This window comes from Rhipicephalus microplus, unplaced genomic scaffold (genome assembly GCF_043290135.1).
Source record: "Rhipicephalus microplus isolate Deutch F79 unplaced genomic scaffold, USDA_Rmic scaffold_19, whole genome shotgun sequence".
Classification (NCBI taxonomy): domain Eukaryota; kingdom Metazoa; phylum Arthropoda; class Arachnida; order Ixodida; family Ixodidae; genus Rhipicephalus; species Rhipicephalus microplus.
The window spans coordinates 4,041,291-4,064,142 of record NW_027464592.1 but is presented as its reverse complement, the minus strand read 5'-3'; the positions used below and the strand labels follow the sequence as shown (position 1 = coordinate 4,064,142).

The 22,852-nt window shown below is 50.7% G+C and overlaps 1 protein-coding gene across 1 annotated transcript in view; it reads right to left on the bottom strand.

The window, feature by feature from the left end:
- Window positions 1–22,852, bottom strand: part of LOC142785203 (uncharacterized) — a 103,500-nt gene that overhangs the window by 1,889 nt on the left and 78,759 nt on the right. The window contains exons 5-6 of the mRNA XM_075883652.1: window positions 20,418–20,636; window positions 5,373–5,554 (exon numbers count right to left, since the gene is read on the bottom strand). Coding sequence (XP_075739767.1) covers window positions 5,373–5,554; window positions 20,418–20,636 — 401 coding nt within the window. The remainder of the gene's footprint in view (window positions 1–5,372; window positions 5,555–20,417; window positions 20,637–22,852) is intronic.

Sequence of the window (22,852 nt, the reverse complement as noted above, 5' to 3'; positions counted from 1 at the left end):
GCGACAGTGGCTGCGATGAAGGGATTGACGCTGCGCTTTCTTTCGTCAGAAGCTCGGCTTCTTCGAAAAAGACGAAAGACAGCGCGATGAGGTTTGTGCAACGACAGTTTCGTGCGACACCCTCTTGCTGACAGCACTTGTGGCAGGTGCGGCATGCCCTGCTTGCGGTATTCAAAAACTTGCCGTTCGGGAGCCGGCAGAAAAGGGCAAGGGACTTTCGTCGCTCCTCGAACTTCATTGCGAAAACAGCGAATGCTCAGCAACTGTTCTTTCGTGCTCCTATACGTCACTGCGTGTTACGGCGGACGGCAGCAGCCCAGTGAGCCAACGGTACAACAGTGGGAGCTCCCGAGATAGTTTTGCTGTAAATGTGAAGGCGGTGGTGGCTGCACGTGCTGTCGGCATTGGGCATGAGCAATTGTCGAGATTTTGCTCCATTATTGGACTCCCAAAGCCAATGCACCACCGAGGATTTTTTTCGATACCAAAGAAGGTGCACACCGCTGCCATGACAGCTGTGAGTGAAAACTTGCGCCGATCCAGAGAGTTGACGAAAGAAGTAGCAGGCGAAACTGATGTGGCTGTTATGTTCGACGGCACTTCGCAGAAGAGGGGCCACAAAAGCCACAACGGGATTGGCACAGTTATCTCCTTAGATACTGGCCTCTGCTTAGACTTCGAGGTCATATCAAATTACTGCCTGAAATGCAGTAGGCACAAGGATATGGGCCCAGACGAGGAAGTGTGGCAGGCGATTCCATGGCCCAGTCTGTGAAAAAAAATGCAGACTGTTCCTCCCATGCCATGGAAACGGAGGCTGCAATGCGCATTTGGCAGAGAACATTGACTTATGACACTCCACTGAATTTCATGACATTCCCGAGTGACAGTGACAGCAAAGCATATAGTGCAGTTGCAGAGTCAAAAGTCTATGGTGCTGTCAATATAGAAAAAGAAGACTGCACTAATCATGTGGCCAAGAGACTTGGCACCGGCTACGGAAGCTGCATGTGCCATTACCACGAGGGCAGAAAATGAAAGAGCCAGCCATTCAGAAGCTCCAAACATACTATCAGATTGCCATTAACAAGCAACAGGGGGAGTGTACGGGATATGTACACTACAGTATGGGCTTCGTACTTCCACTCATGCTCTACTGACAATGCTGGCAGCCACAAGTTTTGCCCTGCAGAAACAGAATCGTGGTGCAAACATCAACGCGCTGAAGCACTTGGTGAACCTGCACCACGTCACACACCTCTCCTGACAAAAGCACAGGGATTGGCTGTTTTGCCCATTTATAAGCGGCTAACGGATGAGAAGCTCCTTGCTCGATGCATCAAAGGGAAAACCCAGAACGCATCGGAATCCCTGAACAGCAAAATTTGGCTACTTTGCCCCCAAGACTAAGTTTGTCTCCCGAACGGTTGTCGAGACTGCCGCAGCTATGGCAATCCTGTGGTTCAACAAGGGTCATGCTACTTTCGAGCACATCCTGGAAGAGCTCAACATACTGCCATCTAGAGATCTAGTTACTTTCAGTGATTCCCGCGATGCGAGGCGCATCAAGAGATTGTCCGAGCGTCTGACAGCAGAAGCAAGGGCCCACTGTCGTCGTGGAGTGAAAAGGGCACGGCTAGAAGAAAGTGCTCGCAAGGACCGTGAGGGCACAACCTATGCTGCAGGAGAGTTCTAGTAACTTGCAGTGCTTTTCAAAGTTCTGTTGAACATTATGGCCAAAGATTATGCATTTCTAACAACTCTGTGATAAAAAAAAAAGGTTTCAAACTTTCAAATGCGTTTTTCTCCTTTTGCAGTTTTGCGTGATCTGTGCTTCTTATACACGCTACTTCGTATCTTTAGAATTGACATATCTCTATGAAATTTTGCACATAGCATGATGAAGGCCCATAGAGTGCAAGTATCCATTCAGATTGTCAGTGCTGCTTGATTATGTTTTTAAAAAAATACGTAACATTAAAAGCCCTTTGCAACTAGAGCCATAGTAAATTTTTCTGTATTATTATTGTATTTTACCTTTTTACACACAAAATTAATATAGTTTTTTGCACTCTACAGTTCCAAAGGATCATATTCAGCTATATCTGCATGCTTTATCTCAAATTTTTATAGGTCAGAATTGTTGCATAACAATGGCCATATTTTGCAGTATCTGACCTGCAGAAAGAAAACCGAGCAATCTACATGAAAATAAATGACATATTTGAAAAGAGGAGAAAAAACTCTATTAGCATGCCAATTTGTGTTAAATTCAGACTCTTATTAAAGAAAATCGTTTTTCGGGTAGCATTTCCCCTTAACACCAAGAAATGTACCTTTGCTAGCAAGACAATCAAAGTTCTCGGCCACCTTGTCAGCAAAGAAGGAATTCGAGGACAGCGGCAAGCTTCTCGGGGTCGGGCCGATTTTCCTCGTCCACTACGTCAAAAGGACCTGTGCAGCTTTCTTGGGTTATCTTCTTACTTCCGGCGCTTCATACGTGGTTTTGCGGAACTTGCGTCTCCGCTTCATCAACTCCTCGCAAAGAACGTCTCCTTCATTTGGTCCGAAGACTGCGAAAGCGCTTTCACGGCATTGAAGCAAGCCCTCACGTCGGATCCGGTACTGTGCCACTTCTATTACACCGCACCCACCATCCTACACACCGACGCAAGTAGTCATGGTCTCGGTGAGGTACTCTTGCAGCGTGACAAAAACTCACGCGAACTGTCGTTGCTTACGCAAGTCGTGCTCTTACCGCTCCAGAAAAGAACTACACTATCACCGAGCAGGAGTGCCTTGCTGTTTGGGCAGTGCAAAGATTCCGACCACATCTTCACGGCCGTCATTTTACCGTAGTGACCGACCATAACGCCCTATGCTGGCTTTCATCGCTGGAAAACTTATCGGGTCGCCTTGGTCGCTGGGCCCTTCGCTTGCAGGAGTATGATTTCGATGTCGCCTACAGATGTGGGAAGAAGCATCCCGATGCTGATGCTCTATCGCGCTGTCCTTTGCCCAGCGGAAGCAATTCACCATCGATACTCGAAAACGACAGCACCTCCAATCGCAGCGCTAAGTTCACCTGCCACCCTATCCGTCCTTGTTTCACAACAACGTGTCGACCCATACTGCCGCACCATTGTTGACCGCTTGACCGGCTCTACTACTCCTCCAAACGCCAGACTCCGTCGACAACTTAAAGCATCACCGACAAGCTTAAATTGTTTATGTCGCTACATTTACCACATCGATGGCAACTGGCAACAAGTGGGTACCAGTCATCCCACGTTCTCTGCAACGTGTGGCAACAAGTGGGTACCCATCATCCCACGTTCTCTGCAACGTGAAGTTCTGGAAGCCTTTCATGATGTTCCAACCGCTGCTCATCTAGGCTACCACAAGACTTACGACAAAATTTGAAGTCGTTTTTGGCCTGGCCTCTCTTCAGCCGTCACTAAGTACGTCGCCTCCTGTGTCCATTGCTAACGGCGAAAACGACCGACAACTGACTGCTCCGGCTGGCTTAATGCAACCTCTTCCTTGTCCTGCCTCACCTTTTGAAGTCGTTGGAATCTACTTGTATGGCCCTCTTCTGATATCATCCAATGGGAATCGCTGGATTGTCACGGCAGTCGACCACCTTACCCGCTACGCAGAAACAGCTTCTATACCATCTGGGACTGCCACTGAGATCGCCGATTTCTTTTTTCGCCACATCTTTCTCCTCAGTGATTCTCCTCAGTGATCGTGGCAAAGTCTTCCTATCTTCCATTGTCGAGCAAGTTTTGCGTGCCTCGAACACTGTTTACAAGACCACTTCTAGCTACCACCCGAGGACCAACGGATTGACTGAACGGTTTCATCGGACCCTATCGGTCTTGATCGCCATGTACATTCACCCCAACCACACGAAGTCGGATGCAATTCTACCCTTCGCGACATTCGCCTATAATACGGCTGCTCAACGCACTACCGGCTTTTCTCCATTTTTTCTCGTCCATGGTCGCTCGCCGAGTTTCACTCTGGATGTCTCTTTCCTTTCGGCCCCTGCTCCTTCGACGGCTCCTTTCTCTGAAGAATTCCTATCTCGTCTCGCACACTGCCGTCACCAGGCCCGTGTTAACACCGGCCTCTCTTAAGACACTCGAAAATCTCGCTACGACTCGTCTTGCCGTGTTGCGAGTTTTTCCCCTGGTTCTTCTATGGACTCCACTACGCGTCCCCGGCCTATGCGACAAATTCATCAGTCGCTTCATTGGGCCATACACGGTGGTCGAACAGACATCTCCTGTAAATTACCGCGTTTCTCCTCTTAGCGCCAGTCCTGATCATCGTTGCCGAGGAACAGAGATAGTGCACGTATCTCGTTTAAAGCCTTATGCGCGATGCATTTCATAATACTGTCAAGCGACCAGGCAGCCGCTTTCACTGCGCGGGGGAATTAGTGTGAGCGCAACAAGCGAATGACTCTTTATTCTCTTTGTAATCATCATCACCTGCACATAATCTAAAAATATCATCACCAGCGTGATTTAGCTCGAGCCTGGCCGAATTATACCGGTTCCTCACAATATTACTAAGTATTACGAAATTGGAATGTGACGATTGTTCAGCTGTGAAGGGACTAACTTTCAGTTAGAAACAGGCCGTATTTCAGCTGGTTCAAGCTGCAATAAAGCCTGCAGCTGACAATATGCAGCTCGAATTAGGCTTATTGCCTGCTTTGTTGCTTGGAAATGTGCTGCATGTCGGCGAGTTACAAGTTGGCCGACAGCCTGCAAAACTGCGCTGGAACCACCAGCTATTGGTTCCATCAGCTACTGGTTTTATCAGCTGCTGGTTTCAACACCTGCTGGAACCACCAGCTACTGGTTCCATCAGCTGCTGGTTCTATCAGCTGCTGGTTTCAACACCCGCTGCCATCACCAGCTACTGGTTTCATCCCCTGCTGGTTCCATTACCTCCTGGGAATGTGCTAATAGACCAGCACTGCTGGCAGCAATAGCCAATCAGCAGGAAAGTTTCACCTGGGTCCTGATGGCATGTGAAACTCTGCAGGTGGTAATTGTCCAGAAGCTTCAACCAACCATTACAGCAGAAATATTTGCATCACCGTACGAGACGCTTGCTGCGATTTCTAACCAAAATACAGCTGCTTGCACTAGTTCTGAAAAAGCTTGACAAGTTTTTAGAGCACGAAATTGGATGACATCAGAGCAAAAGCTCATTTATTTAAATTCAAAACGTGCTTCAGTGTTCCTCAAAAGCGAGCAGCCATTCTGATTACTTGCAGTGGAAAACATTTCAGCCGGTCATCGCTAGGAACATGGTTGACCAGAACGAATGTTATACGAAAGATGTCCTCTCACCATGAGGTGGTCCCTGGCTGCGACGCTGGCCAGGAATGGCTGCCTCGGGATCCTCGGCGGGCTTGGCTTGCTCGGGGGGGCTCTCGAGGCGCCTCCTCTTGCCCCTGCTCTTCTCCCCACCGCTCGAGCAGCTAAGGCCCACCGCTGGAGCCTTGGCGGCTCGAGCGTTCACCGAGGCTATGCTGTGGGAAATGAATGTGCACATTTTTCTTTTTCTGCTTAACTCCGCTTGAGCAAGTGAAAGTGCAATGGCAGAATTTTGCTCTTTATAAACAGGCTCTCTCTCTTGCACTGGGTTTACTTAGCGATAATAGATACCAAGTTTAAGGTCCGGCCCAGGCAAATGACCAGCTTTAGAAAAGTACAGACGTAACATTTTCTGGAAGGAGCAAGTTTAGCACAATTATGCTAGCATGGCTACCATAGTAGATAAGTTCCTACCACACAGACTAAAACAGCATCGACATAAAAATGCTGAATGTTTTTCGATTTGAAAGCAAGGATTGTGTCAGCTGCCCACTGCTGATGCAGAGTGCAAATGACTTCATTGCGATGGCAGTCCTCTCGTGAGAATCGATCTACTTAAATGGGAGGCTACCCGGGATACCTAACTTCTACGAGCTAAGCTCCCTAAGGCGTGGATCTGTCCATCCCTTGTATGTACCTTACCGCCTATAGTTCCACCTTTGCAAACTGCCCAGTACTTCGTACTTGCAAAGATCACCAATCGACCACTTCATCAACCATGAAGCCGTTATAATGAAGGCGGAACAAAAGCGACATATAGCTACCACTTACAAATATTAAAATTATTTGTATAAACATATACAGTGTTTATCACGTCTTTTATGATGTAGTGGGCGATATTGGCGGATGGTTCATGGTTTAGCGAAGAAACCCTCCAGTACTTCACCCCACTCATCATTCACTCCTTGGATATGCGGTGATTTTTTTATTTGCTAAGATATCTTTATAAAGCTTTTGGAGTATGTTCATACAATAACTGTTGTGTAGTGTGACTGTGGCCGCTAGGTTTGGCGGCAACAGGAAAGACAGCTACGAACATGTGATGTGTGGCCGCTCCACCTGGCGGCGTTGAAGTGGTTCCGAGTTGTTTTTGATACGCATGTGGTCAGTTGGTGTTTGCCGGCGGAGTGTGGCCTGGCGTAAATAAACGTTCGTATTCCTCAACCCACAACATGTAACACTGGCGACGAGGATGGGATTGGTCGGCATGATGTCCAGCGCGGCAATGGAGGACGGGCGGAACCCCGGACAACGGGAGGCCTCCAGCAATGGCTCCCTCGAGCAATTCAACTTGTCACAGCCGGACGAGTGGGAAGACTATGCTCAGCGGTTCGAATTCTTCCTGGAGGCGCAGGGCATTGCGGACGCTGGAAAGAAAAGGTCGACGTTTCTCAGCCGTTGCGGGGCCGCGACGTTCCAGTTGGCCAAGGCCCTCGTCGCGCCGGACCAGCTGAAAGATACGCCGTACGAGGACATCATCGCTGCACTTCGAAATCATCTTTCGCCGAAACCACCGGAATTGGCGCGGCGATACGAGTTCCATCGCAGAGAGCAAGCAACCGGTGAGTCCGTCGCTGCATACCTCGCGGCTCTGCGAACGACTGCACAGCACTGCAACTTCGTTGACCTTGATAAGGCACTCCGAGACCATTTCGTTTTTGGCCTGAGGAACGATAAAGCTAAACGGCGCATTTTGGCGAAAAAAGAAGTGTCGCTCGCCTGCGCCGTCGAGGAAGCTACCGCCGCTGAGGCCATCGACCGTGAGGCCAGCCAGTCGCGACTAAATGCAACCGCGCCGCGTACCGAGCCAGTGCACCAGGGAACGGTCGCCGACTGTGGAGAGGACCAGGACGGCCTCGAGGAATGTGTTCGTCAGTTACGTGCAGACACCAGTCAACGCAGGGACGCAGGACTGGGGGGCGGATCTTGTGCCGGTTGTGGGGGGCCGCACGAGCGCCGGTTGTGTCATTTCCGTGATGCCCAATGCCGAGGTTGCGGAAAAACAGGGCACATAGCCAAGGTCTGCCGGTCTCAACGAAAGCGGGACCGCCGTGAAAATTTTGAGACAAACGGCAGGACGGACAATTCGCGGACCACTCCGCGTGCGAGTACCTCGTACTGCGACAACCTCACGGAGACCGCCATCCACGATGTGCCCCAGCCCGGGACAAAGAAGATTCACGTTGCTGTCGAAATCGAAGGTGTGGAATGCGAGATGGAGGTGGACTCGGGATCCACGTTTTCGCTCATCTCCGAGGCTACGGCCAGGCAAATCTTCCCGAATGGGTGCATCCCTAAGTTGAAGCAACTCGGCGTCGTTATGAAGGACTATCAGGGAAACTGCATAGCAGTGCAAGGGATGGCCACAGTTACAGTAAAATTCAGGGGTTTTGCTGGCCCACTGAAACTTGTCATTGTCAAAGGGCAGCGTCAAAGCCTCCTTGGACTAGACTGGTTTCCAGCATTAGGAATTAAGGTCACCGGAGTGTATCGCATGGACGAACTGGCCACGGCATTTGACAAGCTGTTTGAGGAGTTTGCTGTTGTCTTTGACGGGGGACTGGGGTGCTACAAGGGACCACCTGTGAAGTTGGCCTTGAACCCGGAGGTGGTGCCAGTCCGCCTAAAGGCAAGGAGGGTGCCCTTTGCACTGCGCCAAAAGATCGATGCCGAGCTGGACAAGCTGCTACAGCAGGGTGTTCTGGAGCCAGTGGACTGCGCGGAGTGGGAAACCCCTATTGTCACACCATTGAAGGGAAATGGAGACATCCGCATCTGTGCAGACTACAAGTGTACCATTAACAAGGCCCTCCAGCAGCATGCATATCCGGTGCCGGTGGTCAGCCACGTATTGGCTTCTCTCTCAGGCGGAACCATTTCTGCAAAGCTCGACTTGGCCCAGGCTTCCCAGCAGCTGCCTGTCACCAATGAGTCTGCAGCAGCAAACACATCGTGGGGCGTTCAGGGTACGCCGATTGCAGTTTGGTGTCAGTGTCGCACCCGGCATCTTCCAAAATCTAATGGAAACCCTCCTACGTGGAATACCAGGTGTAATCCCACATTTTGATGATGTGCTAATTGCAGGGGCGTCAGGTCAAGAATTGCTCTCTCGCCTTCGCGAGGTCCTTCGCCGTTTCCAGGATGCTGGGCTGAAGGTAAAAAGAGAGAAGTGCCAGCTGGGTGTCGCCCAAGTCGAGTTCTTGGGGTTTCGAATAGACGCCGAGGGCATCCATCCGACCCCAGAAAAAACACAGGCCATTCTTGGTGCACCTCGCCCGTCAAACAAGACCGAACTCCAGGCATTCCTGGGACTGGTGAACTTCTATCATGCGTTCTTGCCACACAAGGCCACTGTTGCGGAACCACTACACCGACTTTTGGACAAGAAGGCCACCTTTGTGTGGGGCCAAACACAACAAAAAGCGTTTGAAAGCGTGAAAGAACTCTTGGCATCCAATCAAGTCTTGACGCATTATGATGAGAAGCAACCTCTCATCCTTGCCTGTGATGCGTCCCCATACGGAATAGGAGCTGTGTTGAGCCACCGATTGCCCGGCGGCACAGAAGCACCGGTCGCCTTTTATTCAAGGACCCTGTCGAGTGCAGAGCGAAACTATGCACAGATCGATAAGGAGGCACTTGCCGTGGTTGCAGGCGTGAAAAAGTTTCACGACTACCTGTTTGGCCGGCCTTTTCAGATCCAGACGGACCACAAGCCACTGCTCGGGTTGTTCACGTCTGACCGCCAGACACCACAAATGGTGTCTCCGCGGATGCTGCGCTGGTCTATCTTCCTGAATGGATACCAACATACGCTCCTCCACCGGGCTGGGAGGCACTTGGGCCATGCGGACGGCCTCAGCAGACTGCCCTTACAGCACCAGGGCCACGATGACCCCTCTCCCGCAGAGGTTGTCATGCTCCTGGATGCGCTGCCAGAACCACCCCTCCATGCAGCGGACATTGCCACCCACTCTGCCAAAGATCGCACCCTTTCACGTGTTCTTAACTGGGTCTGGAAGGGGTGGCCAAGGGGCAGCATGGGCCCAGAGTTTTCTGCCTTCACATCAAGGCAGCACGAAGTGACTGCCCACAAGGGTTGCCTACTCTGGAGTGACCGTGTGGTGATTCCACAAAAGCTGCGGTTCCGGGTGCTGGAAGCACTGCATTCTGGGCACCCTGGTATTACCCGGATGAAGGCACTTGCCCGCAGCTATGTGTGGTGGCCAGGCATGGATGCTGCCATCGAAGAATGGGTCCGATGCTGCTCCTCTAGTCAGGAGACGCGGCCAGAGATGCCTCGAGCACCCGTCCACCCTTGGGAGGCGTCTCGGAACCCATGGTCCCGCCTCCATATGGATTTTGCCGGTCCCTTTTAAGGGCAGACCTTCTTAATCGTCGTGGATTCGTATTCAAAGTGGCTGGAGGTCATCCCAAGATCCTCTATGACGTCACAGACAGTAATCAGTGCATTACGGAAACTGTTTGCCACGCATGGTCTCCCAGACACCATTGTCTCAGACAACGGAGCTCAGTTTAAGTCCACAGAGTTTCGAGAGTTCCTGGACAGCAATCTGATCCGCCAGGTAACTTCGGCACCATTCCACCCATCTACGAATGGCCAGGCAGAAAGGATGGTACGAACTACCAAGGAAGGCCTATCTCGCATCATCCAGGGGAAGTGAGCACGGCGCCTGGCAGATTTCACACTGCAGCAGCACGTAACCCCACACACGACTACGGGGCGATCCCCGGCCGAGCTCCTGATGGGCCGCAAGTTGTCAACGATGTTGGACCGCCTGCACCCTGATCGGGCCCCAGAGAAGTCCACACGGTTGGCAGATTCCCCGTCCAAACCACGCACGTTTCAGCCTGAAGACCCTGTCTTCGCACGTAACTATGCTCAGGGGCCTCTGTGGATTCCAGCAGTGATCTCCCGTGCAACCGGACCAATATCTTATGAGGTCACGGCCCCTGATGGTCGAGTACTGCGCAGGCATGTGGACCAACTCCGTCGCCGGGCGGTCGGGCCTACCCAAACGGCGGGTGCAGAACTGGAAAGACCGCAGCCTGAAAGACGACCGATGTCAACGTCTACCCCTGAAGGCTCGAGTTCTGTCCCAGTGGCCCCTGAGGGCTCGAGTTCGGCCCCTGTGGAGCCAGACGCACCGGGGGAGCAGCCGACTCCTGTGGTTAGCAGTGTGCCCCCACAAGAGGGCGGAACCGTTCCACTGACTGTCCCGTTTTGGGAGCCGTTGCGAGCGGACGCGCTGCACATGCGCTCCTGCCTCAACTTTCACCAGAGCCCTATATTTCGACCGGATCTTCTCGATTTCCCCCGCTTTGCATTCGGGATGGTCAGCCGCCCACTTTGATCTCACCTGACTGTCGCTAGCCCGCCGGGATCAGTACCACGATCCGTGCTGTTTTCTTGTGTGCCCGTCGGAGCTAGGCCTACGCCAGGCCTCGCCTCCGTGTGGTCACCGCTCGCCTAGCCATGGAATACCGCGTAGATGGCACTGATATCGACGCAACCGAACTCGGAAATGGGGAATGGGAGACCGTCCTACGTCTCCGAAACAAATACCGCCCTGCGACGGCTGACAACTGTCTCCAACGCCCAGCAAGCTTGATCGGCCAATTGGAAATAAGTGGCAGCGACGACCGCCGAACCGTTGGAGAATCGCAAGATGGGACGCCGACGCCTTCAAGGCCGTCTCCTCCACCAGCTCCTCCTCGCCATTTACGACGCGCGCCTCTCCCGCAACTCCCGAGGGGAGACTTCAAGGTCGTTGTCCGACCCCGCGGCGGTTTGGACGTAACCAAGCAGACCCCTCGCACGCTTGTAACAGCGATCTCCTCTACGACAGCAGTTTCCCTGCAGGAAGCCCTCACCAAAGACCAGTTGCGGCTACATCCGACCAACAATACCTTCACACTCAGCACCCCTGTGGAGGCTCGGGCGCGGGCTTATGCCGAGCTCACTTCCATCTCTCTCGGCGCTAGCCGCACAGATGTCACCGCCTACCTCGCTCCTCCCGACGATGCCGTGCGGTGCATTATTCACATGGCCTACAATGATGAGCCACACAGAGAAATTTTGGAGGGACTTGTCCCCTACAGCGCGGACCTCCCAATAATTGATGCTCGACCATTTGGGAAAAAGCGATCCCTCCTCATCACCCTGGCCACCGGCCCTCTGCCCAAAGCTATCCGCTTTTGGGCGGGCATCCACACATGTTTCCCCCATCGACCGAAAGTGGAAGCGTGCTACAACTGCCGCCGCATCGGGCACCGCCAAGACGTTTGTCCGGCCCCAGCAAGCGGAAGATGTCATAATTGCGGCGATCAGCATGTTCCAACAGAGCCTCCAACCTGCCCACCGAAATGCATCGTCTGCTGGGACGGGCACCACACCAGGAACGTTGAATGCAAGTACCGCTACGCCCGCCGGCCGCCACACACGACCCAACTAGCGGCCGGACACCAGTCCAGATCCCAGGAGAAGAAACAACCAGCCCCTCAGAAGCCATCGCGCAATGCATCGCGCTCCGCCTCCCGTGACCGGAGCCTCAAACCCAAGCAGGACCTCACCTGGGCCGATCGAGCACAAAAATCGCCGCCAGCCCCCGTCCAGCAGACTCCGAACCACAACAACGATGGTGAGATCCGGGCCCTGCGGGAGGAGGTAAGCCGCCTTAAAGCTGTAACACGGCTCTCACTAACCCCTCCCACCCCTTCTCTCATACCTTCACCACCCACTACTCAAACGCATGCTAACATCCCTCCCCATCCTCCACCCTCCAAAAAACAACGCACTGATCCCCCAACCCCCACCTCCGGATCGATCGATATCAACGCGAAGCTGAAAAATCTGTCCGACCAATTCGACATGAAGCTCCAGGAACTTGAAAGTCGCATCGAAAGTAAATTCAACGCCCTTATCAGTGACATAACTACGAAATTAGAGGCACGGATAGAACAATGCATGCAAACTATTCTCCAGAGGATGGTTTGCCTTCTAGAGACACGCCTCACACAGCTCCCTCCGCTTGCCACCCCCTTTTCCCTCACAGAACAACGTGCCGCCACGGATCCCCACACCTCTATTAATGAGAGTCTAACACCGTTCATACATCCCCCTACGCTCCATTATGGCAGTGCGGGCCAATAATAATTCCATTCATATCATAACATGGAACTGCCGTGGCTTTCGGGGCAAGCGCGCGCCCCTGGAGCTTCTACTTCCTACTCTCTCCCCAACGCCCCAAGTCCTTCTCCAAGATACTGCCACACAGGCCACACTTCCTAGTTACAGCTCCACACACTGACACCACAAACGCACCCAGAGCGTCTACCCTTGTGCACCGTGCTCTCACATACAAGACACATTACATCACATCAGACACACCCTGTGTAATAACAGAAATTATCCACCACACACATACCATCCCCTCCATATTTATTGCCAACATTTACCACCCCCCATCCCAACCGATGGCCTCGCTGGATTCCCTCTTCCAGGAGCTGCATCGACTGGCGGGGAAACATCCCTTGCTAATCGGCGGGGATCTCAACAGTCAACATACTGACTGGGGATACTAAACAACTACACATAGAGGTCGCAGGCTTTGGCTGCTCATGCAGAACCTCCAACTCTCCGTCCACAACAACTTTCAGACACCTACACGCATAGGCAACAGTGTCAGTATGGACACTAGTCCGGATCTGGTGCTTAGTCGCTCCCTCCGTACTGTCACATGGACGAGAACACAGCACACAGTGGGCAGTGATCACTACATTATACAAGTCACTGTCCCATTCAAACCACCCCGGCACACATACATGACACACAAACTCATTAAGTGGGACGCTCTTCGTGCTGCGCGTACCACCCGCGCAGACAATCCCATAACCGACATCAACGACTGGGTGGAATCTCTTCAGACTGACATTCAACATCACACGCAACTAATTGAAACCACCACAGACACTCCAACACTAGACAACCGACTCGCTCACCTATGGGATGCCTACCACAGCCTTCTAGAGCGGTGGAAACGGGGTAAACATAACAGGACGCTAAAGAAACGCTTAGCCACTCTACAATCCCAAATCCAAATACATTCGGAGGAGCTGTGCCGCTCCAATTGGGGGCAGGTATGCGACGACATTGCTGGCAGACTGACCACCAAAAGGGCGTGGCATCTCCTCCGACACCTCCTCGACCCATCGCACACGAAAACCACTACCCAGCACCACGTCACCCGGCTTATACACGCACACATGGACAACCCCAATGATCTTTTGGATACACTCCACGACACCTACACATCGCCCGGCATACCAACTTCTCTTCCCTCATACACAGGACAACCGAATGCCGAACTCGACACAGATATAACCGAGGCGGAGGTCAGAGCCGCGCTGTTGACTCTCCACACTAAATCCGCACCCGGAGCCGACTTGATCACCAACACAACACTCCGCAACCTGGATGACAAATCGATCACTCGCATCACGGAGTACTTCAACCAGTGTTGGAAGGAAGGAACGCTTCCCCAGTCCTGGCGTCACGCGAAAGTAATGTTCATACCGAAGCCCAACAAACCACTTACACTCCAAAACCTTCGCCCAATCTCATTAACTTCGTGTTTGGGCAAGCTTTTCGAACATGTTGTACTGGCGAGGCTTTCACAGCATATGACAGACCGTGACTTATACCCTCACAGCATGGTTGGCTTTCGCCCCCATTTGTCCACTCATGATGCCATGCTACAAATCACTCACGACATCTTCGACCCGCTCATTCCGGGCCACACAAAGGCAGTGCTGGCTCTGGACTTATCCAAAGCCTTTGATCGCGTTGAGCATCATGCGATCCTGACAGCACTTTCTCCACTGAACGTGGGTACACGTACGTAGACTTACATTCAGGCCTTTCTCGCAGCACGCACGGCCGAACTTCAGTTCGGCCCGCTCACCCACCCAACATACACACTAAAGAGTGTCGGCACCCCTCAAGGGTCCGTCCTCTCACCTTTCTTGTTTAATATCACCCTCATCCCCCTAGCTCGACAATTGGCAACTGTTCCTTATCTGAAACATACCCTATACGCAGACGACATCACGCTCTGGTCTACCCATGGCAGTGACAGTGACATACAGGACACCATCCAAAAAGCCGCCAACCTAACGCAAAATTATGCAGTTAGCGTAGGACTAACCTCTTCTCCAGAGAAGTCCGGACTGCTCTGCATCCGCCCCAAAAGCCGCAACTCCCCCTCCCCACCCATCGTCATCGAACTGGATGGCAGATCGGTACCAGAGGTCGACACCCTCCGGATACTGGGCATGCATATCTAGAGTGATGGGAAGAACACAAACACAATCCGGAGACTCAAGCAGGTTGCAGGGGCAATCTCGCACCTCATCCGCCGGGTCTCAGGCCGTTACCGAGGCATGAAGGAGGGCGACCTATGTCGCCTTATTCATGCCTTTGTACTCAGCCGTGTGCTCTACTGCACCCCCTACCTCCAACTCTCTCGCCGCGACACTGAAACATTGGACGCCCTCATCCGTCGGGCATACAAAGTAGCCCTCCACCTTCCCATAAGTACACCTACCGATCGACTTCTCAAGTTAGGCCTTCACAACACTATCGGGAAACTTATAGACGCGCACCGCCAAGCACAATACCTTCGTCTCACACAAACCGACACTGGTCGGCATATTCTACATTCTCTTGGAATCCAGATACCCGCCAATGATCCCACATTACTCCCCATACCAAGACCCCTGCACCGCGAACTCCTCATTACACCACTTCCCCGTAACATGCACCCCGACCACCACAATAAACGTCGCAGAGCTCGCGCTAAAACTCTACACCTATGTTACGGCGCCGAACCAGACGCCGTATGGGTAGACGCAGCCTGCGTGGGTGATGAAGCGGTCGCTGCCGTGGTGGATCACAATCTCTCTCCCATAGGTACACACACACTCCCTCCAGACACGTCCCCCGACGCTGCAGAGGAAGCTGCCATTGCCTTAGCAATCGTAAACACAGAAGCACGGTACGTCTTATCAGATTCCAAAACCACAATCTTAAATTTTGCACGAGGCCGAGTTCACGTCCCTGCTTTTTGCATACTGGATTCGCCCGCTGCAACCCCGCCCCGTCAAGTGGAGTTGATTTGGGTGCCCGTGCACTGCGGGAATCCTGGAAACGAGGCCGCCAACCTCTTAGCCCGAGGTTCTTTAAACCGGGCTCCCGCGGCCTCCGATCTGGGATTCACGAAGGACCGCGCGCACACTTTCAGCGAGCTGACTCAGGTCTATAGGGCAGCACGTCAGCTATATCCCCCACCGCACAAGTCCCTGAGCAACCGACAGGCAACCCTCTGGCGCCAGCTACAAACTCACACTCTTCCCTCTCTCATTCTATCGCACTATCACCCCCTTTTCCTCACCTCAGCCTGTACCCTTTGCCCTGAACCTCATGCTTCTGCTATACACATCCTTTCTCACTGCCCGGCGGATCCTCCCCCGCGGGCCCTAGAGCACCTAAAGACTTGGGAGGATTGGGAGAACCTACTGCGCTCGGAGGACCCGGTTGAGCAGACCATGGCGGCCGACCGGGCTGCCAGCGTCATGGACCACCACCAAATGAACGCTTGAGCGCAAAGGGGTCGTGCGGGGGCCCGGGAGCCTGCGTGCTCCAAACTCCTCTGAATAAAGTTTTTCTCCTCCTCCTTCAGTGGAGGCAAATGACAAGCCTTTAGTGCCACCACTGTGCTTTCGTCGCTCGCAGCGTGCTCGGGGAACCCCGCACCATCCAAGAGACTACGTACTGGCCCTGGCTGACTGCTGAGTTCAAACTTGGAGGGGAGGGGTGTTGTGTAGTGTGACTGTGGCCGCTAGGTTTGGCGGCAACAGGAAAGACAGCTACGAACATGTGATGTGTGGCCGCTCCACCTGGCGGCGTTGAAGTGGTTCTGAGTTGTTTTTGATACGCATGTGGTCAGTTGGTGTTTGCCGGCGGAGTGTGGCCTGGCGTAAATAAACGTTCGTGTTCCTCAACCCACAACATGTAACAATAACACTAAAGAAAGTGCACATTTTCATAAAATTCTGTTCAACGGTTGTAGAGTTACTGAAGTCTAGCCCAATGGCTCACAAGTGTGCCTGATAAAGAGCCGGCACAAATCCCTTAATGTAACAGCTTGCAAACTAGGCTAGATTCACAATGATAGGGCTACTTTCACAAAACTGGGCAAGTTTCGTGCTTTTCTACAATAAAACGTGACTGCAGATGCACTGCCATGGTCATATATAAGAACACAGCAATGTGCAACTTTAATATTGCTAACATCACACTGTGGTTGCGAACTCTAGACTCTAAAACACTGACACAAGCAGCGAAATCAGTAAAGTCTATGTTGCACAAAAAATTAGGACTGTGGCTCGCCGTATACCTGAGCTCTGATTGCAAAAAAAAAAAAAAAAAGACTTTGTGAAAAGCTTTTTATCAGTGTTCCTCGGCAATTAAGCTAACACTGAAGAGACTCCTTGCAGCAGGAATTCTGTCGAGGAGAGCATGCCACTCATCATTGCCGATGACTAATGCGCATGTCTCAAACCATACAACACCTCGCCCCCACTATACATGAAAAAAGCTTTTATGTAGACAGGGCCTTACACAACCTCGTGCCAACGAGTTGCCATTGATGGATTCATTAAGAGCGTCCTGTGGTGCTTTCGTAATTTGTATCTGCCAGCTCTATGATCACCTTTCCATTCAATCAGTGGGAATCCCAAAATGTGCTCACGGTGAGAAAGACTGTCTTGGCACTGACTGGGCAGGTGGAGCTGCCTGTAGGGTGAACAGGTTCACGACACTACCCTGAATAGCAAGCCATCTGGAAGAGCCTGGCCTTCCAGATGAGGCGCTCGAGCCAGGCAAGGCATTCCTGTGCATGCATGAAGGGCTGCAGAGGGCCAATTGGGTGACAGCACCGTCAAAACAACCTTTCTAAATAAAAACACTGCGAACTATGAGAGCACTAAGTGCACTGTTTCTTATGCTGCACAAACCAACACATACCGTACCATTTCCAATTATTAACAATACGGAATGGCGATAAAGTGGTCAAAAAGTCAGCACAGGCTATAAGTTGCTATAAGTGGCTGGCCAGTGCAGAAAGGGCTCATTTCTTTTTGGAACTACATTCCTTCCATGCCAATAGCAGAAATGCCATAATGCAAGCCGTCACACAGGATGAACATGCCTCTCAAGAACTCACGGTCAGGACAAGCTGGCAGGCAGCCTTACGATCCTTCTTCCAGAACGAACTCCCACCAAATGTACTGGTTTAGATCACTACTTATGGATACCATAATCTGGCTACGTTAGTAGGGCAACTGCCAGCCCCATGTTGAGGCTTCGGTACCTTTATGTTCACATACTTCCCAGAGTTGGCCTGTAACTTATCGGCCCACAGTGGACCACGCCGAATGCCATCAGGAATGAAGGGCCTACCTGGAATCCCTCCAAATAGCCTGACAGGAGCTTCGTAAACTGCCTGAAGCTCTCTGAAAACCAATCGCACTCTTTAGGCAAGCACAAACACACTCCCTGCCGAATTACTTTACATTGCACAAAATACAACAAACTCCAAATAGACCTCATCGCCAAGCGTACGGTTCCATACCAACTCTAACTGGCACTGTCCCAGAGCCAATATTCCACAACGTCAATCACTCCAGTCTAACATACATGGGAGGCCTCGGTTAAGAATCTGGGCGAAAAAATCCTCTTTGACCATATACTAACCATCTAAGGGGAGGTCAGTACAGCCTCACTCTAGACGTGTGGCGGTTTGGGCTGATTGGTATGACATGACGATAGTTATAGCGCGAGAACAGAAGGACGACAAATAGTCTACTTCTTGTCCCTTTGTCGTTTTCCCGTTGCCGCGCTATAACTATCCTCACTCTAGAACTCAAACCCAAACAAGGCTTTCAAAATAAGTTTTTTTCTCTCTCTCCACAAAAATCTGAAAATAATGAAGCCAGATATGATATAGGGCACATTAATTGTACAGTCTAAATATTGTTTCGCAATTGGGATATGAGTGTGCGGAAAGTAAAGTAGAGGAGAACATCAGTGACCATGCAACCTTTGGCCTCGACTAACACTACCAGGCTTGCAAGAACATAAATGCCATATAAAGTGGACAATTACCATCATGGCCAGCGCTTGTAATTTACCACACCGACTAAACCTTGGAATTGGGGCATGCACAAAATGGTTGCCTTTCTAGCACGGGCGCTTGAATGAATGATAAAATGAAGGTTAAAGTGGTGGTACAAACCAGCTGGGATTTTCATTTTTGAGCACTTTACAGCTGCGAAAATTTCCATCTCAGAGCAGATTAGAGCAGCTAATTTTGCATCTGGAAGCACATTAAAGCAGCCAACTTCACATCCTCATTAATATGACATACATGAAACTGGCTGCAAGTGCGAAGTCTCTTCCATGGACTTCCCCAAATAATGGTCTTTAGATTATCATACCTGAACACCCGAACCTGTAGATAGGTGGCCAAAACTGCACAAGCATTCTTCTGTCTCTCTCTACTTTCCCATCTCTCTCACTGCAAAAATGCATGCTCACGACAGGGCACGAACTATTTTCTGCGTCAGAGGCGTGCGAAGGCCTGTCCTGTAAACAGTGCCCTTTGTTGGAATCACCATATCACCATATCACCATTGTACATACGGCAAAATTCAAACTCGCTGTTGTAAAGCTTGCCAAGAAAAAAAGAGACTCCACCAAGCCCTTCATCGTGAAGTTCTTAAGCGGCCCTGCAACACTTTTGGAGCATGGTCAGAAAAACCTGGCGATTGGAAGTAGAGGCTTCCCAGAACACGCGAGCCAAATGTTATAGCTCATCACGCGGCCTACAATTCTCAATAAATTAAAAAAAGTCAGTTAAAAATTTCTTTCTCTTCCTTCGACAAATTATGAAAGACGCTCGAAAATCGCACATGGCAAGTCTATTTATCAGCCGTTGGCTGATCTGAACATGGCACACTCGGTCGTTATAGAAGTCGTCGCAAACGACAACGACTTGTCCACGGGTGCAGGGCTCAAGGTCACGAAGCGCGCGTGACATACCTTGTTTGCCACTCCACTTCCTCCTTGCTTAGCTTCTAGCACTTTCCTCGGGAGGAGAAAAAAGAGGATGTGATTGCAGCGTATGACAAATCTTTGTAACTCCGCTCGTACTGGGTGGATTCTTAACATTTTTGCGGCATTGAATTTCTGAGGCAATGAGCTCTTCCAGTGAATTAATTTCATGATGACTCAAAAAAGTGTTTCAGAGCCCCTCAAAAGAGTGATTTTGCATACGAGAGAAAGCAGAAGAATGAGTGCTTGCTATTACAAGTTTCCTACAACTAACCCTTTTCAACTATATGTGAAAGCTTAGGTCCTCTTGTGTCGCTGTGTCATTGGACCTGCTTTTTCCTAGCATTGTCAAGAAGAGCTTAAAAACAATGGGGCACACAAACATGTCTTACCAAACCAATAACGATGCGCTTTGCACAGGCCACTAAAGCTGCCACGGCGAAGGACCTTTGTCAGCAATTCCAACTAGGCCGTGCATAAGCAGGATTTCACTGGTTAAAGTACGATTTATTTTAGATAAATAAAGAAGTACACTTTGTATAGCTCCAAATTATTTTTTATAAAGTATGTAACAGGTGCGGTAGGACAAAAAAATAATTGTGAATTATTTCGAATGCATGTACAAAGTGTGCGTAATTTTCACACCCCTTTAGAGAAGGTCTAAAATTGCAAAAACAGTATGCAAATAAGTACAATGATTAACCTGTTTCTACTGACAATAAACATTTAGCAGAATTTAGCACTAATCGCACTGCGCCTTCCTCGTTCAGCCAGCACTATTGACAACTTCCCATTCAGTCAGTGTGAAGTCAAAATATGCCTACGTGGAGCAAGCAGAGCTCAGCATGCCCGGCGAGGGTCCTGGGCCAAACACGGCGGCAAGACGCTTCTGAATCCTCGGGAGTTCTTCCCGCCACAGCCGCAATGCGAGTGCGTCCTCCCGCCGCCGCCGTGAGAGTGCGTCCTGCCGCCGCCGCCGTGGGAGTGCGTCCTGCCGCCGCCGCCGTGGGAGTGCGTCCTGCCGCCGCCGCCGTGGGAGTGATCTACGCCGCAGAAGGACAATCGGATGACAAGGTTGTCAACCAATCTTCTCAAACAAAAGCCCTGTAGACTACATGACACTAACATAGAGAAATGGTTTATTCTATTTAGCAATCAGTACATTACCACTCCTGATAAGAAGCAGTATAGTACAGTATTAAAGTAGTCAAAAAGTTAGCACATGCTAAAACACAGCTGAATGGTATTGAAAGAAGAGATTTGTGAGGGCTCATTTTTTACTTTACCCAACCATTTTGAAAGCAAGCAAATCGCAGAGCAATAGAAGGTACAGAGAATGTTAACTGTACTGTGTAATGTTAAGTGTACTATGTTGACTGTACAGAGCAAGATGGCATTCAGCGTAACGAAACCAGATTTCTGTTCCTTCTACATGCCTTCCCGCTCTCTCTTCTATTACACAGCTTGGCAAAAGCGATCCCTGCGCCACAGGTTTTATTTTTCTTCAAAAAGAATTGAAAGCAAATTTTTGTACATTAAATACTATGACTATCTACTAAATCTCGTGAAAATAATTATGGACAAACAATTATAAAGAAAAGAAGCTTGATGAATTATTTGAAAATGCTTGGGAAAGTTCTCTCCTCGTGGTACTGTCAGCTCTAAAAAGGTGAGTATGAAGTAAGAAATGTTTCAATTGACATCAGCAAGCAGGTGGCGTGCAAGTACAGCAGGCCATTCATTACATTGCATGGCCACAAAAAGCCTTTATCGCCACGACAGATTTCATGTAGTCTATGCCCATGCTCCTTTCGTATGCTGTCTGCAAGCCGCTAATAGTGTCCAGTGTGTTTCTTTTTTTCTGCTGATATACTGTCAGACACCGGCTGCTTGACCTTACACCTGTGTCCCTACATTCGCGAAATAGAAAGTGTCGGGGTACCAGCACACTCTGGAGACTACTCGCCTGAATGCTCGAGTTTTTTTTTTTTTTTGTCAATCGGACAGGTGAGTCATTCATTTCAGGGAGGCTTGCAAGATATGAGCTGGTCTGTTTTCACGACATCCCCAATCATCATAAACTAGAGTGGAGGGCTTACTTTCCCCCCTGCACAAGTAAGTCAACCAAGGCACAGGAATGCATCGGAAGAAACCTGCAGATGCAATTTTTCCACCCCATATGTGCTGAGAAACATATCACCGGAAGATATTAAGCCAAATGCAAATGGTGCCACGGCCGGATACTATGCGTGATTGTTTCCCCGGGCAGTGGGAAGTTGTTGACCAGCTCAGATCCAGTAAGACAAGGGTCGTGGAATGGGCAACACAGGTTGCCATGAACAACATGGAATCATCTGCACCTGCCTTCTAATGAAAATTTTCCGTCGAGCCTTACTTACACCAGCAGACCACTACGACACTAAAAGCAGCTGTTGTGGTACAAGTATAGCTTTGAACCACTTTCCTATATTCGAGCCACCCATGCACGCGAAGCCGCTCGTGGTCGCCTTCTGGCCTCCTAAGAAAACCAACAGCGTCGATAAGATCAAGGACACCGCTATGTGCACTTTTCGCGAGGTTCGTTGGTTCTGCTCTGGTCTCCGACCGGGCAGGTTGGCCTGTAAAACTGCTGACTCAGTACACAGGACCATACAAAGAGCTTCGTGAGGCGACTCCCGTCACTTATGAAATCGCTCCTGCTGCCTCGTCGTTTTCATCCACCCCTCGAAACAGCGAAATCATACATGTCACACATCTGAAGCAGTACCACTCTCCCACTGACGTCCAGATGCGCCGGTACGGCGCCTTTACCGACGGTAGTTCTACAAGTAGGCTGCCACTGTGCAAATTGTCAATGCACGTATGCATCCGACGAATGAAGGTCGCTTGCTGCTCGAGCGACGAGCCAGACTGGCCAGTGCTGCAACCACTCTTGCAAATATATTTTGCAAGTACCGTGGGCATTTACAACACACTTCTTCATTACCTTTACATAACCATCATCACATGGTGTTCCTCATCTTCATCGTTGGTGCATATAACCCTTGAGTCTGTTCCGTGCCTCGATGTGACAGTTTTTGGCAACGTCTACCAGGCCTAAAAAGGCGTGTAAAGGACTACATCTCAAGTGATGGAGGTTACTCCTCGATTCCCTGTCCCTGCTCACCCGCTTTACTTCTTGGAGCTTCACTCAAGTCGTCGTTTGGGCTACGTGTCCACCAGCACGCCAAAGGACGAACCCTTAGGTGCTTCTCCCTTG